The 15,770-nt window shown below is 49.0% G+C and overlaps 1 protein-coding gene across 2 annotated transcripts; it reads left to right on the top strand.

Moving 5' to 3' along the window:
• The first annotated feature begins 154 nt into the window (after positions 1 to 154).
• Positions 155 to 15,056, top strand: CDHR5 (cadherin related family member 5). Of its 2 annotated transcripts, none has more exons than XM_048306682.1 (14): positions 155 to 242; positions 2,910 to 3,085; positions 4,054 to 4,104; positions 4,424 to 4,516; positions 4,644 to 4,742; positions 5,870 to 5,980; positions 6,310 to 6,486; positions 6,849 to 6,939; positions 8,121 to 8,218; positions 8,553 to 8,759; positions 9,268 to 9,384; positions 9,902 to 9,974; positions 11,963 to 12,123; positions 12,974 to 15,056. In XM_048306682.1, the coding sequence occupies exons 2-14, from the start codon at positions 2,963 to 2,965 to the stop codon at positions 13,556 to 13,558; spliced, it is 1,986 nt and encodes a 661-aa protein (XP_048162639.1). In that variant the 5' UTR covers positions 155 to 242; positions 2,910 to 2,962; the 3' UTR covers positions 13,559 to 15,056. The 2 variants fall into 2 exon arrangements, with proteins under 2 accessions (XP_048162639.1, XP_048162638.1); XM_048306681.1 differs by lacking the exon at positions 155 to 242 and adding an exon at positions 1,311 to 2,720.
• Positions 15,057 to 15,770: the final 714 nt, after the last annotated feature.

Genomic DNA, 15,770 nt, shown 5'->3' with positions numbered 1-15,770 from the left:
AGCAGCCCCCGCCGAGGCCACGTCTGCGAGCACAGCAGCAGATACAACACAAGGTGCAAATGCTGCTCTGAAGTGGTTATGGTTACACTATTGGTGTTTTGGAGGTTTTAATTATTTTTAATTTTCTTTATCTAAACCAGCTCTCCTGGCCCGGTCAACACAGATGTGCAAGGGGGAGAGGGAGTAAACAACCCTGAGGAACTCTGCTTTCTCTGGTTGTACCAGAGCTTTCTGAACACCAGGTAGGTGGGAGAGATTGGTCACCTCTGTGGCCCTGAGCCCCACAATGCTGGAGCCAAAAGAGGACTTTCATGAGCGGCCATAGAAAAGTCAGTTGTTAAAAATAGTAAAACCCAGGGAAGCAAAATAATATCTTTTCCTAATCATTTCCTAAGAGTTGTCATTCTGGATTGAAGCAATTATTCGTCCCATTAGGAAATGTGATCTGATGGTTAAAATTGAAAGAAAGCCTTTGCTACCCTGTCTGGATTCAGCTGCTGATTCAAACACACACCTCAGGATGGGTCGTCCCACACCTGGGTATTGTCTTTTCCAGTGGCCAACAACTTTCCCTTAGACATCTAACTCTTAAATCACTATAATTAGGAGGAATAACCTGGCCCTTAGTACCTCTTGTGTCCACAGTGGGGGTGAAACACCACTGTGCATTTGTGGAGTGCCTGGCAGCAGGCAGCCACGACCCCTCTATCATACACCTGCTCCTTGGAGTCATCTCTGAATGTCACAAGGTGGCCTTGTCACACTTCCTGCAGTCCATGCTCCTGGGAATAATGAACTATCCTTCATTTTTCCCTTCCCACAGCTGCTCAGCCAGAGATGCCAGGGAGGCTGCTGCCATTACCAGCCAGTACGTTTGCCCTTTCGCTAAGCAGCTGGTTGCAGACACGAAGGAAGAAACAGATGGTTCTGAGTGAAGGTGAAGGGAAAGAAACAGCCAAGGAGACAGCTTTGCACATGTATGGCCTTGAAAATAAACAGGGAAGCTCTTGCTTAGGAAAAACTCTTGAGATAGGCAAATAAATAAAAATAATCCTGGAAAGCAGTCAAAAGCCGATGAAACCTCTGAGATTATCCGAAGTTAAATGTACGTGGGTGTGAACTGCTGTCAGTAGATGGAGCCTGGGTAAAGCACATCCCTTCCACTCTGTGCTGGCATCTGGCTGCCTGCTGCTGATCCCAAATAAAGATGGTTAGCTGTGCCTGTGCCTTGGCTGCTCTTTGGGAATAAGGGTGGTTCCATTACGAGGCCTTGGATCATTAGAAATGCTGGGGAGGAGCATTCTGCCAGGATTCCCCTACATGAGGCATGGTGGGACACGTGGCTGGGAGTGGGGAGTGCCTACAGTCCAGCTGTGCACAGAGGTCAGAATCAGGGCTCCATGTAGCAAGAACAGAGCCAGATGTTAGGTTTTATGGCAAAGAAATGTTCTGAGAGCTACACAACAGAGATGCTCCCTGTAAACTTTGTTTCTGCTCCATTCTGCCCCTGGAGCTGATGGCCCGGCTTTGTCAGAGCCACTAAAGACAAAGCTCCACAAGGAATCATTTGTTCCCACCACTTAATGAGTTTTATGTGCTGTCCCCGTGCCACATAGGCAGATTGCCCCCCTTTGATGGAACAGCCACTCCAGCTTTCCTGTAAAACCAATGGATTTTGGAGAGCAATTCTAAAATAAGGATCTTCACCTGCGATCCTGTGCTGAATGCAGTCCTGCCCAGCCCATGCTGCTCCAGCAGTTTTCACCATCTGTGATGGACCTGGCACCTGCAAAAGGAGCCGTTCCCACTCAAATGCTCACCTAAGCACCATTCCCTTACTGAGGAGCTGAACAAACCTTGGCAGTTGTTCATTTTGGTCCATAGGAAGTCTCTGCTAGGAAAGTTTCCTTTTGGAATAGTTTTGGAAGGAGTGTTGACAACCTGGATTTCATTAAGCCTCTAATAACCACCTGGCTGAGGTGCAGCATCCTGAAATCAGAAAGAACCTGAAAAGATCAGTGAGAGCAGAGGTCCCCTGAAAACTTCAGGAAGCTGCTGAGATTCAAATAGTTGAAGATTTCCAGGTGTGGAATCTCCTGGAGGGAGATTCTGGGAAGCATCTCTGCGAGGAGCAGCCACTGGTAGAAGGAGATATGTTTTCCCTACAGAGTTGCTGGGCGTTCCCTGGGCTGCAGCTGAGCCTTGTCACTGCTGGGATCCACTTGTGGGATACAGGCCCCATCTCTGGCACATCAGAAACCAAATTTGCCCCCTTCCCAGTGGGAGGGGCTGGAGTACACAGGCAGCTTCTGAAGTACCAGCCCTTGTCCTTCATGCTCAGCTGGGCAGGGGCTCGACTGTGAGCTCTGAACTGCTTCAAAGATATCCTTGTTTCTGCAGAGAGTTTAGGGTTTAGGAAAGACCCGGCAAGGATTTATGTGTCATCGTGTTCCATGACTGGTAAATCCTTCAATGAGTCATCCAATGGGGCAAAGAGGCAAAGGTTGAACCACGGCAATCCACAGCCAGCCGGTGTTTTTCGATGCCATAAAGTGGTGAACTCAGACAAGGGCACAGGGCAGAACACAGAGAAGATCAGCTTAGTTGGAAAAGGGGATTTTTCAGCAGCTGGCAGCTCACCATGGCTATTCCTCACTGGCTCCTCCTGTCTGCGCTCCTCCTGCTGCCCCTCTTGGCACAGGTTTCGGCACAGGAACCAGGTAAGCTCTTTCACGAGGTCCTGGTCTCCGAGGAAAGTCTCCCCTGGGAGGGGGTGGCCCTGTTACAGGTGGGAGGTTGCTAGGCTCCGAGACAGCTTCGCTCCACAACTTGTGACCACAGCTCTCACCCAACTCCTTCACAATGTGAATCCTTGGGCAATTTTGCATCTTACTTGTGTGTTTTTCCAGGATGTTCTGTCAGTAACAGCAAACCAAGCGTTCCTGAAAATGCATGTCCTTACATGGTGACCACCATCCACGTGGAGCCAGGGTTCACCCTAACAATTGATCCCAATTTCCCCGATGGCCAATTCTTCACCATTGAGGGCTCCGAGCTGTGGCTGACAAAGTGTGTGGACTATGAGGTAAGCCTTTAACTGGCAGGCTGTAAGGTTGGGATGGATAATGCTGGGATGCAATGAGTTTTAACCTGTAGTCTTCCAGTGATTCTTAAGCTGTTTCTAAAGGAAATAAGTTTTATGTCAGTTGTGTGAGTTTGGGAGCCTACAAAAAAAGATGGAGAGAGACCATTTATAAGGGCCTGGAATGACAGGATAAGGGGGAGTGACTTCAAACTGTCAGAGGGCAGGGTTAGGTGGGATATCAGGAAGAAATCCTTCCCTGTGAGGGTGGGCAGGCCCTGGCACAGGGTGCCCAGAGCAGCTGTGGCTGCCCCATCCCTGGAAGTGTCCAAGGCCAGGCTGGACTGGGCTTGGTGCAACCTGGGATAGTGAAAGGTGTCCCTGCCCACAGCAGGGGGTTGGAATGAGATGAGCTTTAAGGTCCTTTCCAACCCAAATCATTCTGGGATTCTGTCATCTTGTGTGAAGCAGAAAGGCGGTATAAAAGGTCATTGTGTTCACTTAGGTTGCTGCTAAATTATTTTAGCTCCCTGGAGTGCTCTGTTTCAGCCACAGGCATCCTTAAGTTCCCTTTCAATGTAAAAACCCACATTTACTTGAGCAAAGAGCAACAGCCAGAGTTAACACCCCGCAGGTGCCACTGTACTTGCTGCCATAGAATGTTTCTGATTTATTCAAATTTAAAAGAAATCTGTTTGAATTCACCTGAGGTGACAGAGAATGGCAGATGAGTTCTGCCAACATCTTACAGAAATTGCAGGGAGAGAGCCTGGAAGATGGGGCTGCTTTGATGTCATCATAAACAAGATCCAAGCATTAAGGAAAGAAAGGAAAAGCTAGATATACCTGAAAATATGATAAAGCCCAGCAGCATTTCTGAATCAGCACAGTGTGAATTTGGCTCATTTGCTTTAGCCAGAGTTTGCACTCCTGGGCTGTTCCTATAGTGGGTGGGTTTGTTTTTCACGCAGGAAGACCCCGCACTGCTGGTGTACCTGATCTGCAAGGACCCTGCTGGCCAGGTGAGTGCTCTCCCAGTGGTGAGCCCTGGGATACACCTGCTTCCCTCTGCTCTTCCTAATCCCCATGCTGGGATGGGCAGATGTCCTTCTCCTTGTGGACAGACACGCTGCTCTCATAGTCACAGAGAGCGCCAAGGCTCTGCCAGTGGAGGGGAGGTGGGAGCAAGCCCACAATCCCACCCCAGGATGTGGGCTGTCTGCAAACCCCAGCCACATCCAGCCCCCGTCCTTACACCATCCCCTCTGGTCACTCTGCAAAGCAGGATCAGCCCCAACAGTCTATTTTTGGGTTTGATTCTTTGATTTGCCCATTCTGCAGAGTGATTCCTTGGAAATCCTGGTCACCATTCTGAACGAGAACGACAACAGCCCTGTGTTTGCACAGCCAAACCTCACCAGGGACGTTCCAGAGGTAAGGGGTTTTTGGAAGGGAAGAGGGCACTGCCTCACTGAGTGCTGTGGGACTGAGGAAGGGTCAGCAGGGAGAGGACTTCAATCCATTTCACACAGACAATAGCCACAACAACATGTTTTTTCAGGATACACAAGTGGACACAACCATTGTAACCCGTGAAGAATTAAGTGCCACTGATGCTGACCTGGACACCATCTACTATGAACTCACTACCACAGTGCAGGTGAGCATCTCCGGGGACAAACAGTAGCTCTGGAGAAGCTGGATTCAGAAGAACCCCAGCTTTCAGGAGAAGGTCACTGCATTTAGCTCTCTCATCTTTTACAAAACCCAAACATTTATTTGGTCAGCAGAACAGAGCCATCAATGCTGCAGGTATAGAATTCTTTTATTGCTCACACTTTTAATGCACTGTATAGATTAAATTTTCATCTAGGATATTCAGAGCCATATGACTCAGGGAAGTCTTGTTGGCATAATCTGTAAACATAACAGGAGACCTTTGTACCTCAGGGAGCTCAGAATTGTGCTGAGTCTGACGGGGAAAGGAGTCCTTGCCCTAACTGGCAACAGCAACACAGGAAATGGATTGTGCACACAGTTAAACTAATGCCAGCCTAGAGTGCAAGGGCTGGCTGTAAACGAAAATCAAAAGGAAATTCAAGAGAAGAACCAAATGTATGTTTGCATTTTTGAAAAGCATTGTGGCAAGAGCAGACAGTGCCTGTGTTATCTCTACATCCCCAGGGAATTTAAGTGTCTGTGAACAGAAACCACCAGTTTTTCAGCTCTAGAGTCAGACTTTGCATTCACATTGGTGTAAATCCAGAGGGATTTAGAAATTCAGAGGCATAAGATTAAAAGAGAACCAAGGTGAGGAAGGTTATAGAGTGAAATGCAGCGCATGATACTTCAACTTGGCTTTACAGTTTCTTTCAAAGTCCAGCTGTGTTAGGCTAAGGTGGGTGATCGTGCCAGCTCTCAAAGGCTGAGCCATCCTGGACCTTTTTCGTGCATGGAAGTGAGATTGCTTGGCTGTTAGGGACCCAAAATCAAGGATTGTTGGCAACTGGCTAAATGTAGGAAATAAATGAGGTGATTGACTTCATCCAGAAGCTGCCGAGCAGGTGGGCAGGAAAAGCTGGGGGTCTGGGAGAGGAAATTCACAAGAACAAACCTTTCTGCAGTGTGCAGTACCAAAGATTAAGTAGTTCAGGCATTCCCACACTGCCCCTCATCCAGGTCCCCAGGATTAAAGGTCCTGTTGGGATGACAAACACAGCAATGAGCAGGATTTGGAATGTGCCTGTGATTGAGTCTGCTATAGGATTTTTCCTTTTCCCTTGCCAGGACACAGACGGTTATTTTGCCATAAGAGGAGTTAATAACCCAGAAATTTATTTACAAAAAGCATTGGACTATGACAAATTTAATTCAACAACGTTGCTCCTGTATGCGAGGGTAAGTGGTTTGGGAAGAACAGAATGCCTCGTTTGCCTGGTCCCTCTTACCTGAAGGGTGAGTCTGGATGGGAGATCTCTGGGATAGCAGGAGGGGGGGGTGTGCATTTGAAGCAGGCTTTCCATCATTCCAGTGACAGACCTGCAGTCAGCCCACCTTTGTCAGCAGAACAAGATAAGCCACTGCTTTAGCTACCCCCACACAGATTGCTAATTAAACAGAATGGAGTGACAATGGCTAAAGGGCGCCAGGCCACTGCTTTTGGCAGATGAGCCCTTGTTTAGGCAGTGAAACTTGTGTCTCACCGGTGTGCTTTGCCTTGCGGGCAGGACAGGCCTGTGTCCAGCCTCGACCACACCAACACGGCCACTGCGACAATAACCATCGTCATCAAGCAGAGTGACACCCGGGCACCCTGGTTCCTGCCCTGCAACCATGTCCACAATGACACCAGCGTCTGCATCAGCAGCCCCTACTCCGGCAGGGTCAACATCTCCGAGATGTCGGTGAGCAGGAGGGCTCAGACAGTGCCCCTGGTGCTGTTCCCAGTGGGAAGCACTGAATAATTTCCATGAGCTCATGCCGGTCTCCAGCTGTAATGCAGATGGTTCAGCAGAACAGGGAGCCTTCATCACGCCCCCGCCCCGAGCAGCACTGCTTCTCTCAGCTCCTACAGCACATCGCAGGAGAGGCAGGAGCTGGAACACCAGCTCCAGGCTGTCTCACCTCCGCCCTGTCACAGACCCCTCTCAGCAGCTAATCCCGTTCTGCCCAGGCAGAGCCACTGGATCCACGCTGGGATGGGAGAGCTCCAGTTGCTGATCTGGTGCTGGCTTGTGGTGTGTAATTGTTTGCCTTGCTGTTGCAGACAGACCCGCTCCTCCTGGAGCCAGGACCCCTCTATGCTGTTGACCCTGACTACACCATCAATGACAAGATCATGTACAGTATTGTTGGGGGTGAGTAGACCTTGTCACCTTCCGCAAGGGACATGGCTCATGTCTCCTCTGGTACCTGCCGAGAGCACTTGAGGGAGGGCCTGGGATTTGCCCCTCTGTTTCTGTTACAGAAACATAACTAGATCCACAGAACATTGTGGATTAAGTAGAAGAAACAGACTGTACAGAGAGGAAGAAAAAAAAGATTTACAGTCCCACAAACTGATCTCAATGAAATCTGTTTCAGAAAGACTTTGGCTTTTTTGCGAGATGAGACGTGTTTTATCTTTAAGCTTTTAGAAGTGATTTTGTCAACCTGGTCATGCTACTTTCATGCAGTCTTTGAGCCGAACCTAAAATTCCCACATTATCAGCCTCGTTTCCATTCATTGCCCAGAGTTATGTTTTTATTCCCCAGCACATTGCCACTACCTCATCTGCCCTGTTTCAGTCTTGATTCCAAAAGGATCAAGGCAAAGATCATATTGGCCAAGTGGAGTGTTCCTCTCCTTTTACCTATTATGCCTCATGGCACCTCAGCTGTGAATATCCTCCTGATATCAAGTGTATTAAAGAACCTGAAATTCCACTGGCATTTGGAAGGAGCGTGGCCTCCCTCCCCACAGTCAATGACTCAGATCCTTGTCAAAAGAGAGCCCACGGTGTCTCAGGGTGAGGAAGAGAACTAAAAATTCTGCTTATGTTACAACATGTATCCTACATAGGTGCCTTTAGGATTCTCACACAGATGTAGGAATCTGCTTTCTACCTGTACATAAACACAAGGTTTGTCTCTAGGCTCCCCTTATAGTCAGTAGAGAGAAATAAGCGTTTCCAGAGCTAACTGGGAACTGGATGGAGATTTTCTGTCCTCAAACTGCACCAGAAGCTCTGGGCATTTATCGTACCTTAGACTGACAATATGTGGGCCTAGGCATTGGAAATGCAAAGCTTTGTTGTCCTACCTCATTTAATTGGGTTCACACACCTCTAATGTGTCCCTCTGCATCTCTGGCCAGCATTCCCAGCCTTTGGAGCAGCCAGGCAGGCAAGGAAAACAGCTTTTTTTCTTGGGTAAATGGTATTTACCCAAGGGAAATACTTTGAGGGTATTTTCACTGAGACATGGAAGAATGAGTCTGTGAGCTCCAGGTCACTTCACGGAAGAATCTGATGGTGAACGGTCTTTGCATTTTCTCTAGGGAATAAAGACGAAGTGTTCTCAGTGGGTGCAGACACAGGGAATCTAACCATGAACAAGATAGTGACTTCCCCAGATTCCTTTCTGTTGCAAGTGATGGTAAGTTATGACATTACAGCCAGCCCCCCAGCACAGCTGGATTTCTAGGGAGCAGCAGCCTGGGTTCAACGGGAGTCAATGACCTCAGCAATAACTCGGTGACACCCCTTCTTTTGAAGGGCCCAGTGTTTGACCTGTGTCTTACACCAACCCACATGCAAAGCTCCTGCAGCAGTTGAGAGTTTCCCCTCAGGTGTGGGTGGTGACAGCAAAGGAATTAACCCTGGGGACATTCTGCTGAGTTGGGAATTGCAACGGGCTTGGGATGGAGCCTGTCCTTTCACGTCTCATCAGGGGCAGAAGAAGTCTGGCATCTCTCTCTTTTTCCCTCCAGGCCACCCAGATCAGCAACATAAGGAAATACTCTGTAGCCACTGTAGAGATCAAGGTCATCAATAAAAGTGATTATCCACCCTACTTCGAGAAGGGGCTCTACAACGGGACGGTGTTTGTTGGGCTGCCCCAGAGAAGCTTCGTCTACCAAGCTGGGGATCCTTCCACCCCTCTGGTGATAACAGCAATGGATAACGATTTCCCTGATGTAAGAAATTAGAAGTGCTCTGTGTTCTGTCTCACTGCTTCAGGCTTAAAGCAGGTTTGGGAAACACAAGGGAGGGGCGATGGGGAGAGGCAAACACACGCTGTCCTCTAGTGTTCTGTGTTATATTCCCTTGGAAATTCCACAGAGATCAGAACCTCTTATGGTGTGATGTAATGGGGAGAAGCTGCTGGACTCCTCTCTTCCAAAGCCAATCCCACACAGATCACTTGCATAGGTGTGTTTTGCTTGGACAAGTACTAAAGCTACCAACACAAGCTGGGTTAAGACTTGGGATTTTTAAAATGTTTTTGTGATACATTCTTGACCTCTGAGCAACAGGGTGAACACAGCTGAGTTCAGCCTTTCTCACCTGCTCAGCCCAGGTTTATTTATTGCTCTCCACACCCACTCATACCTCAGGTGTTTTGGACAAGTCCTGCCAAGGGGTTGTTGGGAAGATGCACGTGAAGCACAGTGTGGTTTGATCACCCACTCTCTGACTTTTCAGAAAGTCAACCCCAACATCGAGTACTATCTCAAAAACAGCACCGATTTCACCGCAACGAGGGATGGGCTCATCCTGACCAACAGGGTGCTGGAGTCCCCAGGAACCGTGACCATCCAGGTAGGGCAGCTTTCCTGGGTATTTTGGCAGGGGCGTGGAAAAGAAGGAGGAATTCAAATCCTCTTTTTGCTTGGGTCAAAGAAAGCAGTCAATAACTTTAGACTTGTAAGAAGCTGGATGTTCCCTTTGCCCACGTGCTGCCCGAGGCTTGCCTGGCACAGTGCCGAGCCCTGTGGAGCTGCCTGAGCCAGCGTGCCCACAGCACTGCCGGAGCTCCACGGGCAGGGCACAGCGAGGTACCAACACCTGCTGCTCCTGCCCCACGCCGCCTCAGAACCTGTGCTCTGCACTGTGCTGGGAGCTGAACACACAGCAGGGACGTGGCTCAGCTCATCCATTCCCAGGGCAGGGAATCTTCAGAGCTCTTGTTCCTCTGTGACCAGGCTGTACCGCTGCAGCGAAGGGCTGTGGTGAGGACAGGGACAAGGTACTTTGTCCTCCAAGGGCCCCCCACAGACTTTGAGAGTGAGCTGGAGATCTGGAAGTCCCTGAGCCATCTCTCTCCCCTCTTCCACAGGCTGTTGGAAAAGATGTGTTGAGCCTGCAGGAGGCAAGCACCATAATTGTCGTGGAGGTCATCCTTGCCACAGGTAGGCTGGGGGGAGTCCCTGTTTTCTGCTCTGTGGAGTTGATTGGGGAGTCTTTTCTACTTCTGAGGCAAACTGGCCATGATGGGTCACCTGCTGAAGTCTGTGGGCCTGGGCTGAGGCCAGCGCCGTACCTATAGGAGGTTCCGTGGTGGCTTTAAGAGAGAAAACACCCCAACAATATCCTCACAGCACAGTCACCACACGCCTCAAGGAGCCTCCTGAGAGTTTAAGTGGTGCTGTGTGTTGTAGTGTCTTTTCTTGTTGTTCCAAAGCCAAGTCTGGGGTTGGTTCATGCTGGGAAATAACCCAGGATGTCTTATCATGGCAAAGGAGACCTCAGTACATCATTGCTCCTTTTTAGCCAAGCACAGAGAAAACTGCAAGGTTCTTGCCTGTCTTAGGCAGAGCAGAGGGCAGCTGGCACACCCCAAAGCCAGGCTTGCCTATGAGCCAAGGCATTTTCTGCTCAGGTCAGGTCAGGCTCTTTTACACCAGGATTTTATGGTCTTACAGGAGAAACAGCCCATGAGTAATAAGATAGACATGAGGCTTCCTATGTACCCCTCCAGCTACTGTTTAACCTTGTCAGTGTAAAAACAGCTCACACTTCCACGCTGCTGAGAAACGACTCTTAAATTGGTCTTATAAAGAAATTGGGTTGGAAGTTCATGAAGCTTCTAATGCTTTGGATTAAGATGAACCAATATCATCTCAGGATAGGCAGACAATGCCCAGGCTCCACTGGATTCTACACAATGATGTGTGATTGAAGTGATTCCATCGCTTCACCCTCTTATCACCACCCTCATGGGGTGGGAAAAACAAGTGGGCTCCTGGGTGTAAATTCAGATTCCCTAAAGGTAGTGTCACTTCACAGCTAAAAACCACCTAAACTCCATTTAAGGGGACAGCCCAGCTCAGCATAAAACTAGTCCTGGTGTCAGCACACAGAGCTGAAAATGCTCCTAGCATGTACCAACACTTCGGGACAATTTTGAAATGCTGCCCTTGCTGCCCAAGCTACACAAAGCAATGGTGCTGTTGAATGTGCAGAATTACACAGCTCTGTGACTCTCTGTGGGCTCTGGCTCCCCAGGAGACAGGATTAAGCAGCAAAAATTCGCTGAGCTCCTAAATCCTCTCCAAGGTGTTAATGATAAACTGAAGGAGGGAATACTCACATTTCATTATCATGAACAGGGCAGCAGGAGAAAAAAACCTTGTTTCATTAATCATTAATGAGAGTCACTTACACTACAAAACGAGGCTGGAAAACTTAAAGAATCCCACCACCACCAAGCAAAGCTGAGAATGGTACTGTCTTCCCACTCTGGTGTCAACCTCTGTACAAATACCTGACACTGACCAGTGGCTGGAAGCAGAAGCTGCCCCTGAGCAGGCTGGACAATATTGTTACAGCTACAAAAAGGGAAGGAAAGCTTTCCTTGTCCTGGGACTTTCTAATGCTTTTCCTATTTCCTCTTCTGCTTTTTTGTTTCTTATTTTGATGTGCTCATCTGTATTGGAGGGGATGTTCCAGATGAAAGGAAGCTTTGCATTTTCACACACAGATGGACAAACAAACCTCATTTTTGCATTCTGCTGTATGAGGGTGAAGTGGGAAAGTCAAAGACCTAAGCAGCTTTACTCCATGTAGCATCTGCTTGCCTGATGCAGTCGGGTATTTATTAACTTAGTTAAATCACAGGGTAAAAGTCACTGTCCTGTAAATCGCTGCTATTTCCATTTCATGGAATTTATTGGAAATGGCACTCTTCTGTGCAATAAAAAAGAAGTCCTCTGCTTTTAGAACAGCAAAAAAAGAAGGTTTTCTGTGGTATCAGATATATCACTGTCACATTCTGCAGCACAGGATGCTTCCTTGCCCTTCAAACATCGGTCGGAGCTTCTCCCACAGTGAAGGGTTGTGTTGGAAAATGCTGCCTGCCAGTTTTAGGCTTTGTAACACTGGTTTGTTCTCCTCACAGCTGTAACCCCCTCTGACAAGATGTACTCTGCTCAGGACATGGCTATCTTAGGGGGCACGTTAGCAGCACTGCTGTTAGTTGCCTTAGTCTTCCTTGGAGTGCTGGTATGGAAATCCAGTAGATGCTATGGAAAACCTGTCAAATACGTGGTGAAGAAAAAGGTAAGTGCCTTGCTTGTACCTGAACTTCTAAGAGTTAGAAAGTGGGATCTGAGGAGGGTTTAAAGTATGGATGGGCTGTCCAAGTACTACACGTTTGTGTGAAGGTGGTGAATCACTCCCGAGATGAAGTTTGCAGAGGTGGCATCACTTTGGTGGTGTTTGCTGCTGTTCTTTGTGCCCCTGAGGCTGGACCTAAATGGTGGATGATGGCAAAGAGAGCACCACAGCTCCACGGAGCACAAAAGCTGGGATGAATGTGGTACACATCAGGGGTGGTCTCTGAAAAACACCTGTCTGTGGTATAAACCACTGTTCATCCTCCATAGTCAAAGGAGAGGAGAGTCCCTTCATACCTGATCCCAAAGCCTGGGCTCAGACACTCGTCTGCACCTGAGCTATTTAATTTTGGACCTCTCAGGTCCCTGGCAGATCAGTCACTGGGAAGTTTAGGGTGTAATTCATCTGAGCAGATGTTGGTCTGTGCCATCGGCTGGGCCTGCCAGGAGCCTGGACGTAAGTCCAGAGCACATAGCTCAGGTGGGTAACAAAAGTCCTTCACCCTGAGGGAGGGAAATCCCATTGCAGAGTGGGGAGCGTACGGATCAGTGTGTGGTGCTGGTGCTCAGCCCTCCCGGAGAACAAGCCCGCTTATCTGAGAAAACTCCAGAAATGGAGCCAATAAAAAATGTCTGTTCCAGGGATCTGCATCTTCCCTGGCTTCAAATAGGTCTAACTGCAAACCAAGCTGAACTTTCCTGAGCAGGAGCTCAGTCACTGGAGCCGCCCCTCCCCTCCTGCCCCCCATCTCTTTTCCTGTCACTACAATCACAGTGTGTCTCTCCTCCTGCAGCTCTCCAAGGAAATCTCTGGGGGTCACCAGAACAAATATTACCAGGAAGATGAACAGCCAGATGTGAGCACCAAGCAGTGTGAGACGTCAGAAACCAGCAGTGTCCAGGCAGAGACTCCTGTGCCAGAGCAGCCAGCACTTTCCTTGCCCTCCTCCAGTGCAGAGGAAATGGAGAGTCTCCCAAAAGGCTCCATAGCTTCCACTGTCATCTTCGACCAGGAAGAGAAAGAGGAAGAAAAGGAAGAAGAGGCTGGACAGGAGAAAGAAGTGAAGTCAATCCTCAAGACAGACAGGCACATGGCAGATGATGGCTACAAAGCTGTGTGGTTTAAGACTGATGTGGACCCCGAGGCTGGAGAGAGGGTTGAAGTGATTGAGAACAATGCAGCAGATGATGATGGTGGTGATGAGAGTGACCAAGATCTGCAGAAGAATGAGGAGGAGGAGGAAGAAGGTTCTGACACAGGTGGTCACCACTGGGGGCTGGGAGTGTCCTTTGCCTCAGAGAGCTCATCACCCGCTGCAGCAGAGGTGACAGTCAACACGTCTCACACCGGTGCAGGGACAGATGATTCTGAGATATAATGGAAATTGGGAACATACCCCCAAAACGGGGACAATCTCAGCTTCTTTGTTGACATGAAGCCCATCTTTCTGCTCAGGGGGAAAACTGGAATGCAGAAGGGTGAGGTTGTCTGTCCTGCTTGTCTGAATGCAGCAAATAAGGCCTGAAGAGATTACAGCTAATTTAACCCTTTCGTGAGACCTTGGACTATCACTTAGGATTTTCAGGGTGAAGCGTTTCATCTTTCCACCTTCCTGCCTGTGCCCCCTGGGCCCCTTGACATCACCTTTCCCAAACTGGCTGCAGGTGCCACTGACCTGGCCTGGCAGCAGCGAGCCCAGCTCACCAGGAGCAGCTGAGCTGCACAGTCCAGCGTTGTTTGGCTCTTCCCTTTAGGGTGCTGCAGCTGGGTGTCAGCAAGTCCCTCTGAGCCTGCAGGTGCTCCTGTGACTATGCAGGAGCTGACTTCAGGGCTCAGCTCCGCCCTGTGCTCCCAGCACAAGCAGCTGGGATGTGCCACCAGGTCCTTGTCCTGCCAGCCAGGAGGTTCCATGCTCAGGACCCGCTGTTTCCTTTGTCACTGCTAAACAAGGACTGATCACATGTTCTTTACTGAAGGACTTTGTCATCAATTTTCTATGTCATAAACCCACTAATTGTGCAGTACTTTAGCTGTCTATCTGCTGTCAGGCAAAAGAGGCTTTTATCCTCTTGGGCCATACCTGTCCCAGTACTCCCATGCTCAGTCCTGCTCTCCTGTCTCTGAGGAATGCTGCCCTGGCTGCCTGGACTTCAGGAGCTGTGTTTGTGCTGAAGATCAAGCCCAGGACCTGGGAAGCTTCCCTACTTCCTGCAGCAAAGCTGTTTGCCCGGGAATTACAGTGCGATAACGGAGGGCGGGGAGCGCGCCCTGTGTTTGCCGTGTAAACAGAGTCCTTCCAGCAGCTTTGGGGTATCTCCAGGAAGCATTTCCCACAGGACTCTGAGAACTCTCCAGCAGCTGCTCACTGCCAGCCCTCTGGCCACCAGCAAGGCCGAGCCTGCCTGCCCCCTGTGCTGATGCTGCTGATGGGGGAGAGGCTGGAGTGCTTCTCCTCTGCTCGGTTTCCTTGGTGGCTGTGCCGTGTGTGGTCCATTCCTGTCAGTGCTCTGCTGTCTGTCTGCCTTCCCTCTGCTGCTGTGTACTCTGGGTTTCTGCTGGCACACTGATTTATGAGCTCCCTGCAGCTGCCATCTGTGCTCTGCTTGTGGTGCTTTCCTTCCCCTCACCAGTGTGCTTCCCATGCTGTTGGAATGGGACTGGTCCCATCAAACCAGTCTTTGTTTTCTCCCAGGTCTTCTCAGTGCACACAGCCGCAGTATTTGGTGGTTTTCAGCGTTATGGGTGTTTAATTTCAACGGAGATGATGTTTGGTAAATATTGTGTCTGTGGAAGTGGTTGTTGCTGTGAGGAGAACTAATAAAACTTGGCAGCAGGCAGAGCTCAGCTGTTTCCAGCTATTGCCTGTTAAAGCCTCCGGATCCTGTGTTCTTGATTCCTCTCTTTTTGGAAAGAAATGAAGAAAAATATGTAAGGAACAAGAAGAAAATTTAACCTCTTAAGTTCAAGTCCATGTGAGCTTGCACTCCATCTGTTTGGGTTGGTTTGTCTGCTGAGGCTGGGACGGGTGACAGACTTTTTGCATCATTGTACAACAATCATGTTCATTTATAAACATCTGCATAAGAAAGAAAAATGTATGGCTAGAAATGCTTTTAGAAAATTGGATCGGCTTAAGTGGTTTTTGATGGCAAATAAATATCAAAGCACCTTGAAAATCTCATCCTTACACTCCAAAGACATTCAAGTGCTTTTGGAAGTTCAACTCTGCAGGTAGATTTAAGAAATCTCTTTCACCCCATCCCCAGTCAAGCTGGTTTTTATTTCTGTATCAGCTTAGAATGATACTTTTTTAATACTTGTGGTGCAGAGCTATAAACAGCTGGCTAACAAATCTGCAGGGGGAGAAAGAGCAGTTTCGGTGTGGCCGTGGTAAGTGTGGATTTGAGGTTTTACAGGTGGGAGTCGCACAGTTGCCAAGGGAGAGGATCCTCACGGCTTTCCAGCTTGGAGCACCCTCTCCTGATGTAACACAGACCTGGCATGTGCCTGTTTCACCTTCATTTTGGCCTCTACAAGGAAAAGAAGCCAAATCCCCTCTCAGCTGCCAGGGGAAACTCTAAAGCTGAATT

This window comes from Corvus hawaiiensis, chromosome 6 (assembly GCF_020740725.1).
Source record: "Corvus hawaiiensis isolate bCorHaw1 chromosome 6, bCorHaw1.pri.cur, whole genome shotgun sequence".
Lineage (NCBI taxonomy): Eukaryota > Metazoa > Chordata > Aves > Passeriformes > Corvidae > Corvus > Corvus hawaiiensis.
Note: the sequence above shows the minus strand (reverse complement) of the source record. Positions and strands in the feature narration are given on the sequence as shown.

Excerpts from the sequence above, each read along its gene's own strand:
- CDHR5 (XM_048306681.1), top strand. The coding sequence starts at position 2,642 with ATGGCTATTCCTCACTGGCTCCTCCTGTCTGCGCTCCTCCTGCTGCCC. Across the intron at positions 4,743-5,869 it reads AACTCACTACCACAGTGCAG|GACACAGACGGTTATTTTGC; the intron begins GTGAGCATCTCC and ends TTCCCTTGCCAG. Across the intron at positions 12,124-12,973 it reads AATACGTGGTGAAGAAAAAG|CTCTCCAAGGAAATCTCTGG; the intron begins GTAAGTGCCTTG and ends CTCCTCCTGCAG.